The sequence below is a fragment of the Simochromis diagramma genome, unplaced genomic scaffold (assembly GCF_900408965.1).
Source record: "Simochromis diagramma unplaced genomic scaffold, fSimDia1.1 OVJJ01000685.1, whole genome shotgun sequence".
NCBI classification, from domain to species: domain Eukaryota; kingdom Metazoa; phylum Chordata; class Actinopteri; order Cichliformes; family Cichlidae; genus Simochromis; species Simochromis diagramma.
In genome coordinates, this window is record NW_024387477.1 from 12,117,439 (window position 1) to 12,137,090 (window position 19,652).

General features: G+C 40.1%; 1 protein-coding gene across 3 annotated transcripts; it reads left to right on the plus strand.

Moving 5' to 3' along the window:
• The first annotated feature begins 2,344 nt into the window (after positions 1-2,344).
• cabp2b (calcium binding protein 2b) lies at positions 2,345-17,778 on the plus strand. Of its 3 annotated transcripts, XM_040016623.1 has the most exons (7): positions 2,345-3,757; positions 4,320-4,580; positions 15,519-15,549; positions 15,657-15,791; positions 15,940-16,049; positions 17,181-17,328; positions 17,415-17,778. In XM_040016623.1, the coding sequence occupies exons 1-7, from the start codon at positions 3,677-3,679 to the stop codon at positions 17,438-17,440; spliced, it is 792 nt and encodes a 263-aa protein (XP_039872557.1). In that variant the 5' UTR covers positions 2,345-3,676; the 3' UTR covers positions 17,441-17,778. The 3 variants fall into 3 exon arrangements, with proteins under 3 accessions (XP_039872557.1, XP_039872559.1, XP_039872560.1); XM_040016625.1 differs by lacking the exons at positions 2,345-3,757; positions 4,320-4,580 and adding an exon at positions 12,193-12,916; XM_040016626.1 differs by lacking the exons at positions 2,345-3,757; positions 4,320-4,580 and adding an exon at positions 13,679-14,228.
• Positions 17,779-19,652: the final 1,874 nt, after the last annotated feature.

The window sequence follows — 19,652 nt, forward strand, 5'->3', positions numbered from 1 at the left end:
CACATGTAGTACCAGCAGAGGGCAGCCAAAGCTAACTTCGAATGAAGCAACTTTAAAGCATTTGTGCAACATGTGAATGCCACCCTCATGAAAATGCGACCCACTGGAAGCTGTTAGATGAAGATTTTTAAAAATGATCAGCTCAGACAAATCAGAAATATGCTTCAAGTGGTAAAACATAAACTTAAATATCAAGAACTATCCACAGACTGTATAGGAAAGATGGTTGTCATCTGAAGGTGCCGGTATGAATGTGAGTCCGTTGCTTTTAAGAAGTGATGTATTATAATGTGTAATTTTAAACACTGCCACTGAAATACAGTGCTGTGCAAAAGTCTTGAGCCACCCCTTGATTGTTTATATTTTTCTAGGAATTTGGGAATTTAATGAAGAAGAAGGAAGGAAAAACCAAGTTTATACAGTTCTAACAAGATTGAAAGTCAACTTATGTCATAAAAATCTTTATTTTCTAACACAGCCTGAACTGTAGTAGGCCAGCCTTGTTGTAATTTCTTAGTATTCAAAGTAGTATTCAGGAATAGTTCTCCAGGCTTCGTGAAGGACATTCAGAGCTCTTCTTCGGATGTTGACTGGATTTTTGTGTTGTTCTCTGTTGGGATGATCCCACACTGCTTCAGTTATATGCAGGTCAAGATGGGACTGCATGGTCGAACAAAATCTGAAGTCTTCTGACTTTTCCATGTTTATCGTTCCATCAATTTTCACAAGATCTCTGAAACCTGAAAACCATGACAGAGCCAACGATGTGCTTTATGGGTGGCTGTAAACCAGGACGACAATTAATTTGACCAAGGGGCACCATGAGAAACTGGGACTGTTGTGGAGGCCTGCACCAGTGCAAAAGTACAGTTTCTCATGTGACCCACTTGGTAAAATGAAGTGTTCACGTCTGCTATAGATATTTACTGTTACCCTGCTCTCCTGATCTCCTCCGTACATATTGCTAACAATCATTTGAAGGTCCAGAAGCATCTCTCTGGTCCTCTGTCATCTGCATCTACAGTTCATCTGCTGTAGATGGTTTTTTGGCCCAATTTTCTCAATGTGTTTAAAGACAGTGATTCAAGCTTTTACACAGTGTTACATTCTTCAGTATTACATTATGATAAAAAGCGAACACTGAAACTTCAAAACATTAAAGCTTTCTTCTCACTGGAGAAGAAAGCTAAATGAAATAAAAGCGAATGAATAAAAAGACAGTCAATAGTTTCTGGTATAAAAACCTTTGTGGACTTTATTGTGATTATTTCTTTGTTGCTGATGATGCGTCAAAGAGATTTCATTTAACATGTATCACAATATAACACAACAACCCTCAACCAGTGGAAACAAACGTCATTTTTGACACAAGCTCAACAAAAGCTGAACATTTGAGTCACAACATTGTGTTAATCAGTTGATTACCTGTATCCTACCCGTGGTTGAGTTTGGTGTTTACCTGTCACAGATACGCTCTGTGTTCTTCTTTCACTCTGCAGTTAAGCAAGGTTAATGAGTCCTCTCCTGCCAGTTGAGCAATTCAGTAATCTGTGACTACCATTACGACCAAATAAGTAATGAGAATTAGTCTGACCTGAATAAAACGTACCTGTTCTGCCTGTTTAATCTCTGTGTGTCATCTGCATACATTACTCACAGACTGCGGGACTGACCTGTCAGGGCTACGTACAGCCTTCAGTCGAACCCTTCTCTTCTCTAACTGTTCTGATCTGTAATTAGATATTATTACAGGCTGATCGACACGCAGTAACACAAGCCTTCACTTCTACATTACTGCTCAGCTGGCCCTCCCACTGCCATTCATCACATCTTTGAGTTTCTTTAAGGTCAGATAAGCCTGAGATGAAAGAAAATGAACAAACACACACACACACACACACACACACACACACACACACACACACACACACACACACACATTTTTTTCCCTAACCTCTAATTTCTCTTTCCATCTCGTCCATTCATTCTTCATCTTTCCTCGATCAGATGACGGGTCTGTTCCCAAAATATGAGCCGCTATTTTTAACCCTCAGTCGTGTAACTTGGCTTTTCTGTAATGGATCTCTTTTCTGCCTCCACTCAAGAATTTGTCTCTCCATCTTATCAATAATCAATGAGGAGAGGGGCTAAAGAAAGACAGCCGAAAGACAGGGTTAAGCTGATTAATGGAAACCTCATTAGGAACTGGAGAGAAGTGAAGCTATACATTATCAGCGCTTCTGGAGAACGCACACTATCGGAGGTTAACTGGAGATGCGAGGGGCAGAGCGGCGATGGAGGGAGCTTTCAGGGGAGGCAGTTAGGAACAAAATGAGGGGGGGGAAGTGAGATGCATCATCAGCTCAAAGCTGCTAGTGAAATGGACGGGGTTGATTGATGGGTTTTATTTATAGAAAGATGATGCTTTTAGTGGAATTAGTTGCTTTAGAACACCAAAAGGCTATGGAGTTGTTTCTAGCGAGCTGAAAAGCACAACATTACATGCTTATGAGAACATTCGTGTCTAAAAATAGGGGTCAGTGGTTACATGTTCACCTGTGCATGCATGTGTGTGGGCTCAGCCATGCTTGGTGGATGAGATTATGCGTGCAGGTTTCCCTGAGGTGATGTGTTATTGCTCACTGAAAGCCTTTCATCATCGTATGGCTGCTGAGGTTGGGTTTTTTTTTGTTTGTTTTTTTGCAACTCTTCATCTCTTTCTATCTCTCACTGTTTCTAAATGAATAGCTGACCTGGGCACTGCAGAAAAACATCCAATTTGTTTTACAACAAAGGCTTCAAATGTGACAAGGGGATTGAGGGCAGATAGATTGGGAGAAAGAGACGAGAAGAAGGAGAAGCACAGGGAGCGATGAGGATTATTGTCAGGGGGAAATGATGGTGATAAGAAAGAGAAAAAGATGGGGGGAAGAAGGATTCTGGGAAAAAGATTGAGATAAGATGGGAAAAGATGAGTGTAAACGACCAGGAAAACACGAGAGAATAACGAGATTATGGGAATTATAGGGAAGGAAAGGCAGGTTTTTATAAAGCCTGTGTTTGAAGTAGAGAACCCAGCAGAGAGGAGGGAAGTTTACCTGTGATGAAGGGGAAAAGGTGGAAAAAGGGGAGGAAGAGAAGGAGAGAGAGAGGTCAACGCACTACAGGTAGAAAACGCGAGGGAGCTAAAGTTCGGGAGGTATAGAGTGTCACCTAAATTATCTGGAGATTGCAAGTGGGGGCAGAGGTGCTGGAACTCAATCCCGGAGCCAAGACAGCAGCTGATGATAAAAACCTCCTCACCTGAGAGAGATGGACAGAAGCTTGATGAAACTCTGAGGAAAACAACTGGAGGAAATACTTGGAAGGAAAGGAGGAAGCAGGAGAACATTTGAGCCGTAGCATTTTAACTCCTTTTGTGTTTCCCGGGACAAAGAGACAGCTGCAATCACTGCGTGAAGGGGACTGAATTTTTAACACATTTTTCAGAGTTTAAGAAAAGAAATCGGTCCAAGCTGACTTTTTTTTGTGGTGGGAGGGGGAGTTTTATTACACTTAAGACATAAAGAGCTAGAGCAGAGGAGAGGAGAGCAGGGGAGAGGGAAGCGAGAGGGTGAGGGAGGGGGAGGGCGAGCGACGAAGAGAGAGAGTGTGTGTGTTAGCCCGTGACACCGAGATGTTCATGATCATTCGAGAGCCGGCACCCGGGGGAGCCGCTGGAGCGATGAGCGCGCCATCAGAGAGGAGCGCAAAACAGGTGAGTGGGTGCAGATAGATATATATATAATTGTGTCTCTGTGTGTGTGTGTGTGTGTGTGTGTGTGTGTGTGCGTCCTTACATGCTGTGTGCCTATATCACATTTTATATTGTGCATGCTGAAGTTTTGTTTTGCCGAAATAATGATAAGAGTCATTGATACAAAAGACGAACTGTTGATTTCTTGTGGAAAACACATGTTACCCATATGTGACAACTTATTAAAGTTTTAAAACAAACTGGATTACTGTAAATGGGTTAAAGGATTTCTATGTAATAGGTTAAAAATCATCTTTTTAAAAAGATTTTTATAATGCATGCATTTCATAACATTTTGACTTCTGCAAGTTGTGTATTGTTCTTATTTTGGCATCTTCCTTACAAAGTATGTTCATGTCACATCTTCCTAGACCAAATGTTATAAACTAAACATCTCACGTTTCAGACAGTGAGCGCTGTGGCGCTGTATTTCATCTACAGTCTCAGTAGTATCGGTCATGCTTTATATTGATATAAGTTTGAGTGCGCTGTTCTACTCTCCTCCACCCCTGCCTTCCCACAGGTGCAGGCTGCCATCAAGAAGAAGGTGGAGAAGCAAAAGAAGCGAACCAACGACCAGGGCGGGGGTGGCGGAGACGCTCAAGCTGCTGCTCGCAATCAAAAATCCAAATTACCCCCGATGACGGCAGCAGAGGCGGGTGAGGACAGCGAAGCGCTGGAGGAACAGCTGGAGGAGTTGATGGAGGGACCGCGGAGGAGAGAGAAGGAGAAGGAAGAGGAGCCCGTCGATCTGCTGCCCATAGTGGACTCGGTGTTTGGACAGGTAGGAGTGTGTATGTGTGTGAAGCTCATCTGTTTCATACTCTGCAGTGGACGTGTATGTGTGCGTTCTTGTATGTATGTCTGACACTTTTGTTACCGTGTGTGTGTTAGAGTGTGTGTGAGTGAATAAATGTGTGTGCATGTGCATCAAGTTCTCTGGCTGATTGAATGTCTGGCTTCACAGAAACCCTAAGCCTAAGCCTTCACTTCAAATTTAAAGGGTGGCTGTGGTCCAGCTTTTGTAAAGTAGCGGCCTCTCTCGCAGCCCTGCTCTCTTTGATCTGGCAGTTCAGAAAGACACAAAGCTAAATTCACAACGGCAAGGTGAACATTAACCATTTTGCCTTGTAGTTTAACCCTCGTGGAAAAAGCCAGAGCTGCAAAGCGCAATGAGTAGAAGGATGATAGCGTGAGTTTGAGAGGATTTAAGCTCTACTTTGGGAAACATTACCAAAGTGTAATCCGTAATAGATACCAGTAAAGTCAGCCAGAGATCTGATGGACACCCTATCGCTGCAGCCATTCTATCAGCTCCATATCGCATCACATCCCATCAATCACATGCTAAGAGGTGACACATGACACGGCACGGTAGGCCACACCATTACAGCGCTGTAACCCGAGGGCCAGACGCGTGGGCTCGCGGTGTGAGACAGCGGTTTGTGTGTGAAAATAAAATCAGAAGGGATTACACCGAAGTTAAATCCCTACCCGCTTCCTGCTGCTGATTTCAAGCATGGCTTGTGAGTCAGTCAGTATTTTCTTTTTTTCTTGACATGTAGAAAGAGTCATGTCCACCTGATCGCGTCAGCAAACTCTGAGGAGGGTGACGATGAGTGGGGCTGAGGTTAGAAACAGGAAAGCAATGTAAAAATAAAAAAAAATGTGATGTCAGTGGTGATGCAAGTGATCCAAATTAAGAGAGAGCAGCAAGTGAGTGGGAGAAAGCAGCCAGCAAAGTCGGAGAGAAGAGAAGCTTGAGTACTCAAGTGCAACAATATGTAATATAGCCTCAGATCACACTTGCTTACATAAAATAACCTGAAATTTTAACACCAGTGTTGAAGGAGCAACTTTAAGAGCTGTGAGTGAGTGCAGCCTCGGGCCCTTGGTCACATGAATGTGATCTTGGTCAGAAACTGAATTTCTAAATGAATTATGTGAACAAACCCCAAGTAAGAGTAATTTCCCCCTCACTAACCGAATAACAACTATCCATCAACAAGACGATATGTTCAACATGAATTTGATAACAATACATGAAAGCATCTGCTTATAAAAGCATGCCTAAAATATGCAAATGGTTGCAGAAAGTTGCTCTGCATGCAGCGCAGCACAAATTGAACGTTGACTGACGTTTAACCTGCCGGCGTTCTAGTATGAAGTTCATGTGATGTAATACAGCCCATGTGAGAACAGAGCAGGTGACAGTCCAATGATTTCATGTGAGCGAGTGGGCACCATGTGCCCACGGTGCAGCATCCTCACTTTAAACCAAACATTTCCTGCACTATGAATGCGTCTGAAGCATGAATTGTATATAAAAGATGGTTACACCATAGTAATAGTTAGTGAAGTCACATTTTTGAAACTTTGACTTCATCATTATCATCCTGTCAGCTTTTTTTTAAAGCTAGCCGCCACATGGGAAGGGTGAATCACAAACGAAGGGACACGGCATTCTGTGACAACGAGCACACACCGCTTTATTGACATTGATGTTTTGGCTCTAATAAGAAACATCATGCACTTGAACTTTCCAAGTGAGATGATAAACTCATCAGAAAGTTTTCACTGAGGTCACAGACCAAGCGAGCTGCGGGTTTTAGCGTCTAAACTTACAATGCTGTTGACTTCATTTTGGAACCAAAGCAGTCTCCCTCTGCTGGCCATTAGAAATGAGGCAGGCTTAATAGACTTCTGCACTGGCCTCTATTTTAGACAGTCTTAAGTCTTAAGGGAGCTCTACAAGTATACTTCCTTCCTTCCTTTTTTCATCCCTTCCTTCCTTCTATCCATTCTTCCTTCCCTCCTTTCTTCACTTTCTGTCTGTTCTGTCTCTTCTAGTGTTTCCCGGTGTCTCGACAGCTCTCATTTCTGGAAACCTGCTGATGTACACCTGACACCAGATCACACTCACATCAGAGATCAAGAATATGTTGAGTCCAAAACAAAAGACAGAGTCACGTTACCTGAGTATGGCACATCTCTATCATACACACGGCACACACGCACATATGCACGGTGTGTTAAGTTAAAAGTGTGTGTGCATTCAAATTAACCACAGACTGCAAGCATGACAGTCGCTGAGCGCTGATGTCCTGAGAAGAGCAACTAAAGAGTATTCAGGACCCAGAAACAGTGTGTGTGTGTGTGTGTGTGTGTGTGTGTGTGTGTGTGTGTGTGTGTGTGTGTGTGTGTGTGTGTGTGTGTGCGCCCACTTCTCAAGACCATCTCATTTACGTGATTAATTAAAACCATCAGTAAGAGAGACCCAACCTGGTAGTTAATCAGATTTAATGGTGTCTTCAGTTGCAATTACTGGTGTTAAGTTTTGTTTCAATGCGCAGCCAACAGAGTGAATCATGCTGGAGCTCACAGAAAGAAGTGATTAATCTGCTAATATTGTGTGCTGAAAAGCTGATACTCATATTTATCTATTAAATGTATGTATGTAAGTTTGAAGGTTGAATTGTATATACTCTACTCAAGGTTTGTACTAATTTGTACTAATACTAATAGTCTGTACAAGGTTGGTACTTTCTGAAATATGTTTTCCATCTCAGACAGCTAAAAATGTAAAACTTAGAAATGACAGTTAATTATTAATTGAGTCATTCATTGCAAATTAATTTTGATTTGTAAGTACAAATCAAAAATACAGAAAGTCTTGCACTGAAAGCTTTGCAAGCAAAATCACAGCACATCTGCACTATAAAGTGATGCTTGGGCTCCAGTTAGAGGAGTTGCAGCAGTGCTTGAAAGTTAGTGAACCCTTTAAAAGTTTGAATATTTCTGCATATTTATTTAATTAAAACTCAGTAGATCTTTGCACAGTTGAATGAAGTAAATGAAGAACATGATATGTGTTTATCAGACTTCTGATACCGACTGTCCACATGTCCTCACAGATGTGTAAAACTGGATCTTTCAATTAAAAAATAAATGACGTCTAATATTTTTGTCACATTTTATTATTTTGACTTATTAAGGAGCCAAATCACAACAACAACTACCTAAAGGTGCGTTATATTATAAAGGAAAAGACCCTATAATCAATTAAAAAAACAACAACAACAATCAGACGACCTCCTTTAAGCAAACACTTAGCTAAAGTGGGAAGGAAAAACTCAATTTTTTGTTGTTTTTTCCCTGTAGAACCCAGAACAACTAGTGTGTTTTTTTAAGATATATTATATATTATAAGAACCACTGCACAGAAACGTGTATAAAACACGCAACTGTGTTAAACAGTTTTCATGTGACCACCACTTTGATGAAAAGCTTTACATCCCAAACATCTCCTGTAATGACTCACTCATGTACCTTTGTAAAATAAAATAATCTGTTTCTATCAAATCACATGAAAGCTCTTTGAGAGAAGTGATCTATCTCCATGCCACAAAAGCGTTCTTAAGCTGCAAACTCGTTAATTCCAGTGTTGGCCTTCCGTGTTTATCAATCACAATAAGAGTCTTATTGCAGAAAAAAAAGGAAAACTAGAAATCTAGATTTCCATTTCTAATATATGACTGCTTAATCTGCCTAAAGTATCTCCTAAAAAATAAATAAACAAATAAAAAGTTGGTACTCTCCCAGACATCCACTGCTGCAGCTGGCAGGTGATACTGATGTTAGACGGGTCCTAAGGTGGCCTCTAGTGGTCACTGGAGCTTATTGCAATAGACAACGCATGCATGCAGAGTTGTCATTAGTTTTAGCTAATGAGTTTAAGAACTCTCTCTGCACACACTGATTGTGCTCTAGTGTTCTATGTTCATGTTTTCTTGTTGCTGACTGAGAGTAGTATTTCATTCAACTGTACGCTTGTAGATGTATCCACTGCTGTTTCTATAATTTTCTCCACCCCACACTGTATGTATCAATTAGGGCAACTAAAAGCTAATAATAAACTGCTAACTGGGTGTATGATTTAGTACGGAAAAGTACAAGAGAGACAAATTTGGAGAATGAACAGCAAGAGCCAAAACTGGATGAGTTAAATCTACCTCCTGCAGTGTTTTACACACACACACACACATACCCTATGAATCTCTTTTTCCTGATCCTTAGTCGTCACCCTAAAATCTAAAATTAAAAGAGTCCCCACAATGTGACTAAACAGAAAGATGAGTGACACACACAGAAGCACACACACACGAGCTGTGCCGTCCGTATGGATGCACTGTAGTAAGCAGCATGCCAAATCTGCTTTTGGAGAGATTTGCAGATGCTTTGTGAAAGCTCAGATGACCACTTAGCATTGCTCTCATAACCTCCACTTGAGATTTTAACTTTATGCCATTATAACTGACAGCTCAACCAAAGTAGTCCATGGATGTAAGAGCTGAAGTTCAAATTGAAGTTCATTGTGCTTTTCAGTTCGACGTGAGCTGACGCACTTGAACGCCACCGGGGTCTCACTGTGAGTTGCATAAGCTGTCATTTTGTGAAGCATTACAGCTCACTTGTTGTATTTTTCCATTGGTTTCTAATTTAATTACCACATAATTGAAAAACACATCTAATACTTGTTGGAAAATACTTCACAAATCACAGCTAAGTCAACTTCTTATATTTTTCAAAAACGCAAACACTCAATTTTTCTTTTGTTACTTTAGCAGGTTTCATTTTTTCACTTTCACGTTTTACATTTGGTACACTTTGTACACTTTGTACCCATTTTCGTGATCTTTGGGGCCCATGAACTGAGTGTCACAGGGACCCTTAATAGCTTAAACATGTTTTAAACATATATGACAAAGCAATGAAAACGTACATGTTATGTTTTGCATTAGCCCTCATGCTACATGTACAAATGACCACTGATAGAAGGGGATCACACTCTAAAACATCATAAATAAATCATAAATATAAAATAATAATAAATAACAACAAATGTAATAAATAAAGATTATTTTATTGTTGTAAATAAAATGCAGAGGACATGCAGAGGGTTGGTGAGATAGAGGAGGATGCTAGGGACAGAGTGAGATGGAGGCAGATGATCCACTGTGGTGATGCCTAAAGGGAGAAGCCAAAAGAAGAACATCATATAGAAGCACCTTTTGCATTTATTGCATGTGTTGAATGCCACATGTTTGACATACATTGTTTTATCCGGTGACTGTGGAGGTCATTTAAGTACAGTGGGGCAAAAAAGTATTTAGTCAGCCACCGATTGTGCAAGTTCCCCCACCTAAAATGATGACAGAGGTCAGTAATTTGCACCAGAGGTACACTTCAACTGTGAGAGACAGAATGTGAAAAAAAAATCCATGAATTCACATGGTAGGATTTGTAAAGAATTTATTCGTAAATCAGGGTGGAAAATAAGTATTTGGTCACCTCAAACATGGAAAATCTCTGGCTCTCACAGACCTGTAACGTCTTCTGTAAGAAGCTTTTCTGTCCCCCACTCGTTACCTGTATGAATGGCACCTGTTTGAACTCATCATCTGTATAAAAGACACCTGTCCACAGCCTCAAACAGTCAGACTCCAAACTCCGCCATGGCCAAGACCAAAGAGCTTTCGAAGGACACCAGGAAAAGTATTGTAGACCTGCACCAGACTGGGAAGAGTGAATCTACAATAGGCAAGCAGCTTGGTGTGAAAAAATCAACTGTGGGAGCAATCATCAGAAAATGGAAGACATACAAGACCACTGATAATCTCCCTCGATCTGGGGCTCCACGCAAGATCTCATCCCGTGGGGTCAAAATGATCATGAGAACGGTGAGCAAAGATCCCAGAACCACACGGGGGGACCTGGTGAATGACCTGCAGAGAGCTGGGACCAAAGTAACAAAGGTCACCATCAGTAACACACTACAACGGCAGAGAATCAAATCCCGCAGTGCCAGACGTGTTCCGCTGCTGAAGCCAGCGCATGTCCAGGCCCGTCTGAAGTTTGCCAGAGAGCACATGGATGATACAGCAGAGGATTGGGAGAATGTCATGTGGTCAGATGAAACCAAAGTAGAACTTTTTGGTATAAACTCAACTCGTCGTGTTTGGAGGAAGAAGAATACTGAGTTGCATCCCAAGAACACCATACCTACTGTGAAGCATGGGGGTGGAAACATCATGCTATGGGGCTGTTTTTCTGCCAAGGGGACAGGACGACTGATCCGTGTTAAGGACAGAATGAATGGGGCCATGTATCGTGAGATTTTGAGCCAAAACCTCCTTCCATCAGTGAGAACTTTGAAGATGAAACGAGGCTGGGTCTTCCAACATGACAATGATCCAAAACACACCGCCCGGGCAACAAAGGAGTGGCTCCGTAAGAAGCATTTGAAAGTCCTGGAGTGGCCGAGCCAGTCTCCAGACCTCAACCCCATAGAAAATCTGTGGCGGGAGTTGAAAGTCCGTGTTGCTCGGCGACAGCCCCAAAACATCACTGCTCTCAAGAAGATCTGCATGGAGGAATGGGCCAAAATACCAGCTACTGTGTGTGCAAACCTGGTAAAGACCTATAGTAAACGTTTGACCTCTGTTATTGCCAACAAAGGTTATGTTACAAAGTATTGAGTTGTATTTTTGTTATTGACCAAATACTTATTTTCCACCCTGATTTACGAGTAAATTCTTTACAAATCCTACCATGTGGATTCATGGATTTTTTTTTCACATTCTGTCTCTCACAGTTGAAGTGTACCTCTGGTGCAAATTACTGACCTCTGTCATCATTTTAGGTGGGGGAACTTGCACAATCGGTGGCTGACTAAATACTTTTTTGCCCCACTGTATAGTGAACTCTGCCACATTCAAGAAATGACGAGTGGGTATTACATCAACAAGGCAATTTGCCCCAGAGCACTGAACTCACTGGATATTTTCTCTTTCTTGGATCATTCTCTGTAAACTCTAGAAATGGTTGTGTGGGAAAATCCAAAAATCCCAATACGTCAGCACCAACAACCATACCACATTCCAAGTCACTAACATCACCTTTCTTCCTCATTCCAATGCTCAGTTTGAATTTCATCAGGTCGCCTCGACCATCTCTGCATGCCTAAACCTATTGAGTTGATGCCATGTGATTGGCTGATTAAATATTGTGTTAATGAGAAGCTGAAACAGTGTGCCTAATAAAGAGGCCAGTGAGCGTACACTGTCCAGTTTGTCCCAGCCTGACGTTGATATTAGGTAACAGCTATAGCGCTCCTACTGGCAACAAGAGGTCAACCTGATGTGACAAACATCATCATATTTACATTCATTTTACATAATGTGTTCTTTAATACCACATAGTGCACACATGCAGTGATATGTAATCCACAAAAAGTCCAAGCCTTAAGACATCTAAAGTAATAAAACCCTCTGGTGTTCTTCACCTCTGATATTCATCTTTAGCCAAGAATTTGTTTTATATCTTGTTTTTAATATTTATGGTTTCAAATAGTGCATGCTCTATTTCCAGGCCAAGTTAAAATATTTAGATTCTTGTTTATCCACATGAGAAAGGTATGTCTGTTTCCGTTTCTTCCTTTGAATGTCTTTAATGTATTCTCTTCCCTTTTTCTCTCTCTCTATCACCCTGTCCTCTTTAATCTGAAAGGGCATGGATTAATCCCGCTCCGTTCGTGTCCTCTTAATTCTCCCTTTAAAACTCTTCACACTGTAGATGAAGTCATTTGAATGCTCGTGCAACATGTTGACATGAGGCAGAGAGAGAGAAAGGGGGGAGGGAAGACCGAGTGACAGAGAGGAATGAGGGGGGGATTAAAAGCACCGCGTGAAGAGCCGAGAGTGATGCTGTTTCTGTGGAGTGACACATAAGCGAGCTGTGTCCAGTGCGCTCCACTTCTGCTCAGTCATCCAGTTTGTTTTTGTTTTGGGAAGATCATTTGGTAACGTGTTCAGTTTGGTTTGGGTCAGTGGAGATGACCATGAATGGATGAGGGCCGTTCCTCTTTTTCCATCTCTGTTTTATCCAATATGACGACTATTAACCAGAATGGGAAACTCAGAGGGATTTTTTAGCTTGTGAGCTCGAACTTGACTTTAGAAGTCCACAGAAGAAGAGCGCAGGGAAATAGGAACATAGAAAAGTGACAGGGGAGGTCTGGTAATGGGGAACAAACCATCTCTGAACGATAAAATGAAGAAGGTAAGTGTACTTTATCTCCTCTTTGTTAGATTCGAACTCACTGCAGCTTAATCCTCTTGCTTGCACTCGCTGACTGAAGCTTTTTGCCTCCGTGACAACCGCAGCTTTCTTTGGATGTTGTCTCACTGTATCATTTTAACGATTGCATGTAAATTAAGAAAACAGGAAAAAATATATTGTCGAAATTCTAACGCTTTCCTTTTTTTTTTCCACCAGTGAAACTGTTTCCTTTTATGGTAGTTACAGGAAAGCTTAGTATACAGACTGCATCACTTAAAGTGCTATTTAAGGACACACTGTTTGTGTGCAGAAAATCGAAACATGCAAAAAAATATGTAATTAAAGAGATCAAAATAATAGATTAAAGTAAGACTAGATTAAAATTTAAAAACATATAAATTAATTTTACAAAAATGTATATTCTTTGTATTTGGATCTGTATTTATTTGTCCTTTTTATTTACTGTCCACACTTGTTTTAAAAAATAAGTTTTTGTTCATTTATTCCTCATTTTTTAATTATCCCCCATTTAATAATTAAAATTAATTTGTCATACTTTTTTCAAGATTATTTATGCATTTTAAAGGATAAATAAATACAAAATCCATATATATATATGTATATATATATATATATATATATATGATGAGCTTATCAATGCTTGCATTTATTTTAATAGTGATTTTAGATGCATGATTGCCATATTTATTTATTTAGCTCTTTTTTACTGTTACTTGTAATGTTCACTGCTTCCTACTATTGTAGCCGTGTTACTTACTGACGTGTAGTTAAGCTGTCAGTCTTTACACTGGAGAATTAGCAAACTCACATCAGCTAGTGTCAGCAGCTTGAAGCTGCAGCAGCAGGATTGAGACTTATAGATTATTTTCAAATCAAACTGGTTTCTCACAGTGAGGACTGAGGCTGATGAGGGCCTCCTGTAATAATGAGCAGCTGTATCTATCCTATAGTTCTGGCTTATTGCCTTTCCAACGTTTGACTGTAGAAAAGCAGGGGTCTTACTTTGCCTCTGAAAAGATATTGACTTGCTTGATCAGTCGCACATTTGGTGTGACGGACAGTAAGTTTGGTGGTTTAACACCCTGATCTGCTTCCAAAGCGGGTGATACACTGGCGCTTCCATCGTAAGGTGAGGGCAATGAGCCAGCAGCTGGAGGGAGATGAGGATTTGGATGTAGAGGATAAACCGTTCAAGGAGTCCCTCGGTGCGCTGGTGAAGAACTGCAACATGCTGCACAACATCGTGGGCCCGGCCTGCATCTTCCTTAAACAGGGCTTTGCTAGGACGCTCGTATGTAACAGGAAGTCACAGAAGTGTGCACACTGTGTCCTACCACAGCCAAAGTGCAACTTTTTCCACTTGTGTCGATTCATTTTCATTCCCACATCGTGGCTGACCCTCCTGCTCTTTACCAGCTGTGTCATCCCCCCCTGCATTAGTGGCTCGGGTCAGACAATTAAAATCCCCAGGCAACGGGCAAGCTTAAAGGGGTCAATCACTGAGAGATCATTGGAAAATCATTGACTGGCCTTGTGGAGCTTATACGTGCCCTTGGTAAAGAAAGGATGCAGGCCTTTGTGTGAACTGTGAAACAATCACACTGATGACCTGTGGCCTTTGCTTCACTTCATATAGGTGAAGACAAAAATAAAATAAAATAATGGTCTAAACCTTTTTTAGTGGATGTTTTTTTAATTGGATTAGGAGAAATAATAGACTGCCCAAACAGGGACAACTTAGAAAACTTCACATCAAAGTGGAAGTGCAACACTTCTGGGAACGCTTGGGGATTCTTGCTGGAAGGAATGCTAGCCACAACGTTGCTTTGCTCTACTTTTATTGTCAGGATTTCTTTTACTGTGTGAAAATGAGAATTTGATCAAAACAAATACAATCAAATAATAATTCGGGTTACACACACAAGCTTGAGTAATGCATATATTTAGTGTACGGACACATACATCCGGACAGTGGACATATTCCTAAAACTAAACCTCTGACATGTCCTAGTCTCTAGATGTTTGCAGCCTGGCATCCTCCAAAAAGTAATCTGGGTACTCACTGTAATCTATGGTGCAGGAATCCCTGCATACAATAATCAGATATACGGTTTAATCCATGTAGATGCCCTGGAGCTTTCTATCTAATGCAGCTTAGGGATCATTTTCAGCATTTCATCGATGTGCAACACCCTGGAGTTAAAAGAACATAAATATCATTGTGATGCATAGTTCTCAAAAAATGAATCTTTGTCCAAAAACACTGGCCAGACGTCAAGACGCTAATTATACATAACAAAAAATATTTAACATTTCCTCTCATTATTCATCTTTTCTGTTTTGTTTCGCTTGGTGCTTCTGTTTTTCATCTGTGCTCTGTCTAGCATCACGTGTTAAGTGACACAAGCTGTATGTCTGTGTGCTTACTAGATTGTGCTCCTTAATGCCTGCGTCTACTTTTTATTGTCTTATTGCCAAACAAACATTGTGAATATTTTCAGTATGAATGTTTGCAAGGTGAGGGGAAATCTATAACTGTGTGAAACATGAAGCTAATATGTGAAAACTTTCCCCACGGCAGGACAGAGAGCTGCGGCCAGAGGAGATCGAAGGTGAGGTGATTTATCCGCTTTTTTTAGCTGTACATGCATTTGATATGATACCCGCCTTACCAGTAATAACACGTGTTTTGCGTGTGTGTGTGTGTGTGTCTTACCAGAGCTCCGTGAGGCATTTGTGGAGTTTGATAAGAATAAAGATGGCTACATCAGTCACAAAGACCTGGGCGAGTGTATGCGGACTATGGGATACATGCCCACAGAGATGGAGCTCATTGAACTGAGCCAGCAGATCTGTGAGTGCAGCAACAGCCTAAAGTACACGAGTCTGCAGAACAGAGTGGAAATAGATGGCAACTGTGTGTGTGTGTGTGTGTGTGTGTGTGTGTGTGTGTGTGTGTGTGTGTGTGTGTGTGTGTGTGTGTGTGTGCGTGTGTGTTTCAGGTGGAGGTAAAGTGGACTTTGAGGACTTTGTAGAGCTGATGGGACCCAAGATGCTGGCAGAGACAGCTGACATGATCGGAGTCAAAGAATTGCGAGACGCATTCAAAGAGGTCAAGAGACATGCTGTCATTTACAACATAAAGACCTAAACATAAATTTAATTGCAGTGACTTTATTAACAGCAGCATTGGATTGTAGCATGAGACTTTGCTTCTATGCAAATATCAGTTGTGGGGGAGGCCTGTAAAACAGAATCCATTGGGAACGATAAACAAATAAGACTAAGCATAACCCTTCAAATATAAAAGAAGAAATAGAAGCGCGCAGGGAGTTTCTGGAATGAAACTTGGATAAAAATAATAATTTATTACTGTGCAGTTTGTTTATGGAACAAGTCAAGCTCATTTCTCCTTTGCAGACCTTCATTATGGGTTCAAATAAACAAGCCGATCTTTGTAACCATAAGTGGGAGGTAGGCTTTTTTCACAGCAGATATTGTGACATTTCATAGCAGAAAAATCACAGGTATGCATAGTTTAATGATGGCTGGATTCACTCAGGTTAGACCGTTTCAGGATCCTGGCATTGTGCATGCTCACTCAGTGGAATAGCAAACAGAGCCACTTCATTTTTTTTTTACCTTTGAATAGTATACTGTATGTTAATGTGCATCAATTTACCAGATACATTAGATGTCAGCATGTCAGTTCATAGCAAAAATATTAAACTTCACCTTATGTCCCAGGGCAGGTCACATAAAACATAAAACAATAAGCAAAAACATACAGATACACAACACAAACCAACAAAAACAAACACATCAGTGTTTAATGACACCTTCATTTTTCCTGCTATAGCAGGCCAAACAGGCCCGAAATACTAAAATATATTCACATATAAAGAAACGAGAGCTATGAAGGTTAGGTTACAGCAAATGAATCCAAAAAGAAACACCGTAAGTGCAAAACAAACGTCTGAGAGGAAAGAAACCTTCACTGTTTTTAGTTGTCATTTGACCTTTCAGGGCAGTTTTCTCATCATGTTAGTGGCCGACAAACCTACAACAATGCATGATGAATATTTCTGTTAAAAATGAAGATTTCCCAGATTATAAAACTTTAATATTTTCTGTTATTAAAGTCACAAATGCATGAGCAAAACACAATAAATATAATAAGTAAATAATTGAAGAATATTCATAATTGTGCTTAAAAGGACTGTTTCTTTCTGTCTGTATCCAGTTTGACTCTAATGGTGATGGCCAGATCAGTTTAACGGAGCTGCGTGAGGCCATGAAGAAGCTGATGGGAGAACAAGTGACTAACAGAGAGATCAACGAGATCCTCAAAGACGCTGACCTGAACGGAGATGGCCTGGTGGACTTTGAAGGTGTGGGAAGGCCTTGATGGGATCAGTTGACTGATCGTGTTTATCCTCCTCTGTTTCCCTCTCACTTCTTTTCTCGTCTCTTTCAGAGTTTGTGCGAATGATGTCCCGCTGACCAGTCCACGTGTCAGACAGACATTACGCAACTGCTGGCTAAGCATCACACATACTCTGTAGTGGACATCCTTCATTTGCTCTTAAGAGCATGCATCTCAAATTATATTTTTGTATTAAAAAGTAATGAAACAAAAAAACTGTTGTAGCTAACAAAGACTGCACATGTACGAATTTAAAGGTGTAATATGTACAGTAGATAAATATGTCAAACATATCAGCAGCTTCACATTTACCATTTTCAGTTTTTTAGATGTATTTTTATATGAGTGTTTGTTCTTCGAGTGTAAAAGCTTGTTTGTAAAATCATAGACCTGTTTTTAATTAATAAAACACATATAAAATGGACAAGTTGTTCAATTATTATGACCTGATACATAATTAAAGACCCAGGCTGCTTTGATGGACAATGAAGTACTAGAAGGACCAACTGCTACACATAAGGAGGATGACATGGATATAATATATTTTTAAACTGATCAACTTTTCTATATTTGTATTCATTAGTAATCTACATAACCAATCTTTAAGGAAATTAAGGTATTAAACAAAGATACACTGAGCTCTAAAATCTGCCGTGCTGTAAAGCATTTGGATTGCGGCTGATGGCAGCTATTACATGTTGTTTATGCCAAATTCTGATCATTCAAATGTTTCAGTAGACTCATCACACAGCTGACAGGTGTGGCACCTGGTGTGGTCTTCTGTTGCTGATGGCTGATTGCCCAGATATGCTCTTCTGTTGTCCTCAGGTCAAAAATGACCCGTAGGCGAATGGCAAACAAGTATATGGGAATCCCGAGGACAACACAAGGGTTAAGCGAGTTACTGTTGCCTTTCCTTCTAACCCGAAGCACTCTGGTCAGCCTCCTCTGACCTCTGGTATCAACAAGAGATTTTTTTCCCAATGAACTGCTGCTCCCTGGATCTTTCCTGTTCTTTGAAGCATTTTCTGTAAACCCTAGAGACGGTTGTGTGGGAAAATCCCAGCAGATCAGCAGTTTCTGAAACACTCAGATCAGCCCGTCTGGCACCAACAACCAACAACCGTGCCACATTTAAAGTCACTTAAATCAGCTTTCATCCTCATTCTGATGCTCGATTTAAACTTCAGCACATCGTCCTGACCATGTCTACGGGCATAAATACATTAAGTTGCTGCCATGTGATTGGCTAGTTCAATATTTGAACTAAAAGCAGTTGAACATTATATTTTAATTTCAACATTTAAATTTTTAATTGACTTTTATGCTTGGCGAGGTTAGAATTAACTAAAAACTAAAACTAGATGTAGAAAAAACTTTTTTTTAATTAAAAATATGAATAGATATAAAAATTTGGGGAAAAATTAAAACTAACTAAAACACTTTTGTTAACTTGAAAAGCTAAAATTGAGTTAAAATAGAGAAACGATCCTTAGTTTCAGTATTTCTTAGTCACTGAAGGACGCATTTATTGAGACTGCTTTCAAAAAGTTCTGCATTTTTATTGTAATACCTTTGGTCATTTTCCTGAATCCTGCTTCTGACATATGCCCTGCAACTAAAAAGACTAAAATTAATGCTGAAAATACTAAATAAACAATTTAAAAAAAACAAGTAAAACTAAGCATTTTCAATAAAAACTAAACCAAAACAAGAAAATCCACTCTAGAAACTGAAATAAAAACAAAAACTCAAAACGAAATAAAATTAATAACTACGTAGAAAATACAAAACTAGAAAATAAAAAACTGTGATAACTCTGGTAGATTCATCGCTATTAAGATGTTTTGGTTTGGGGTTGTTTTACCATATATAAAAGCAGTTTAAAGGAAATGAGTTTGTGTTTTATGTTCAATTCAAAACAGAAATTTCGATGGGACCTCTTGTTATGCAGAGCCTGTGCACAATGCAGCAGTCACATGATCAGAATCCCATGTCTGAAACTGCTCTGCTGCCCAACTGACTCTTTTTCTATGCAACACAAAGCATTGTGCCACTGGGAGGTTTTTAAAGCTGAGTATGCAAAAGTTTAACAAACCCAAACCAGAAACAACATCAGTGTTTATTCAATGAATTTTTAACAACCATATGTTGACACTGAAAACTGTGATCGCACAGAAGAAACACTGGCTCGCATTATTAAAATAAAGAAAAAATATATATTTTTAGTGTCCGGCTGTCCACATTTTTATCCATTTTTTAAATAATGTGTTATTGATTTATATTAAT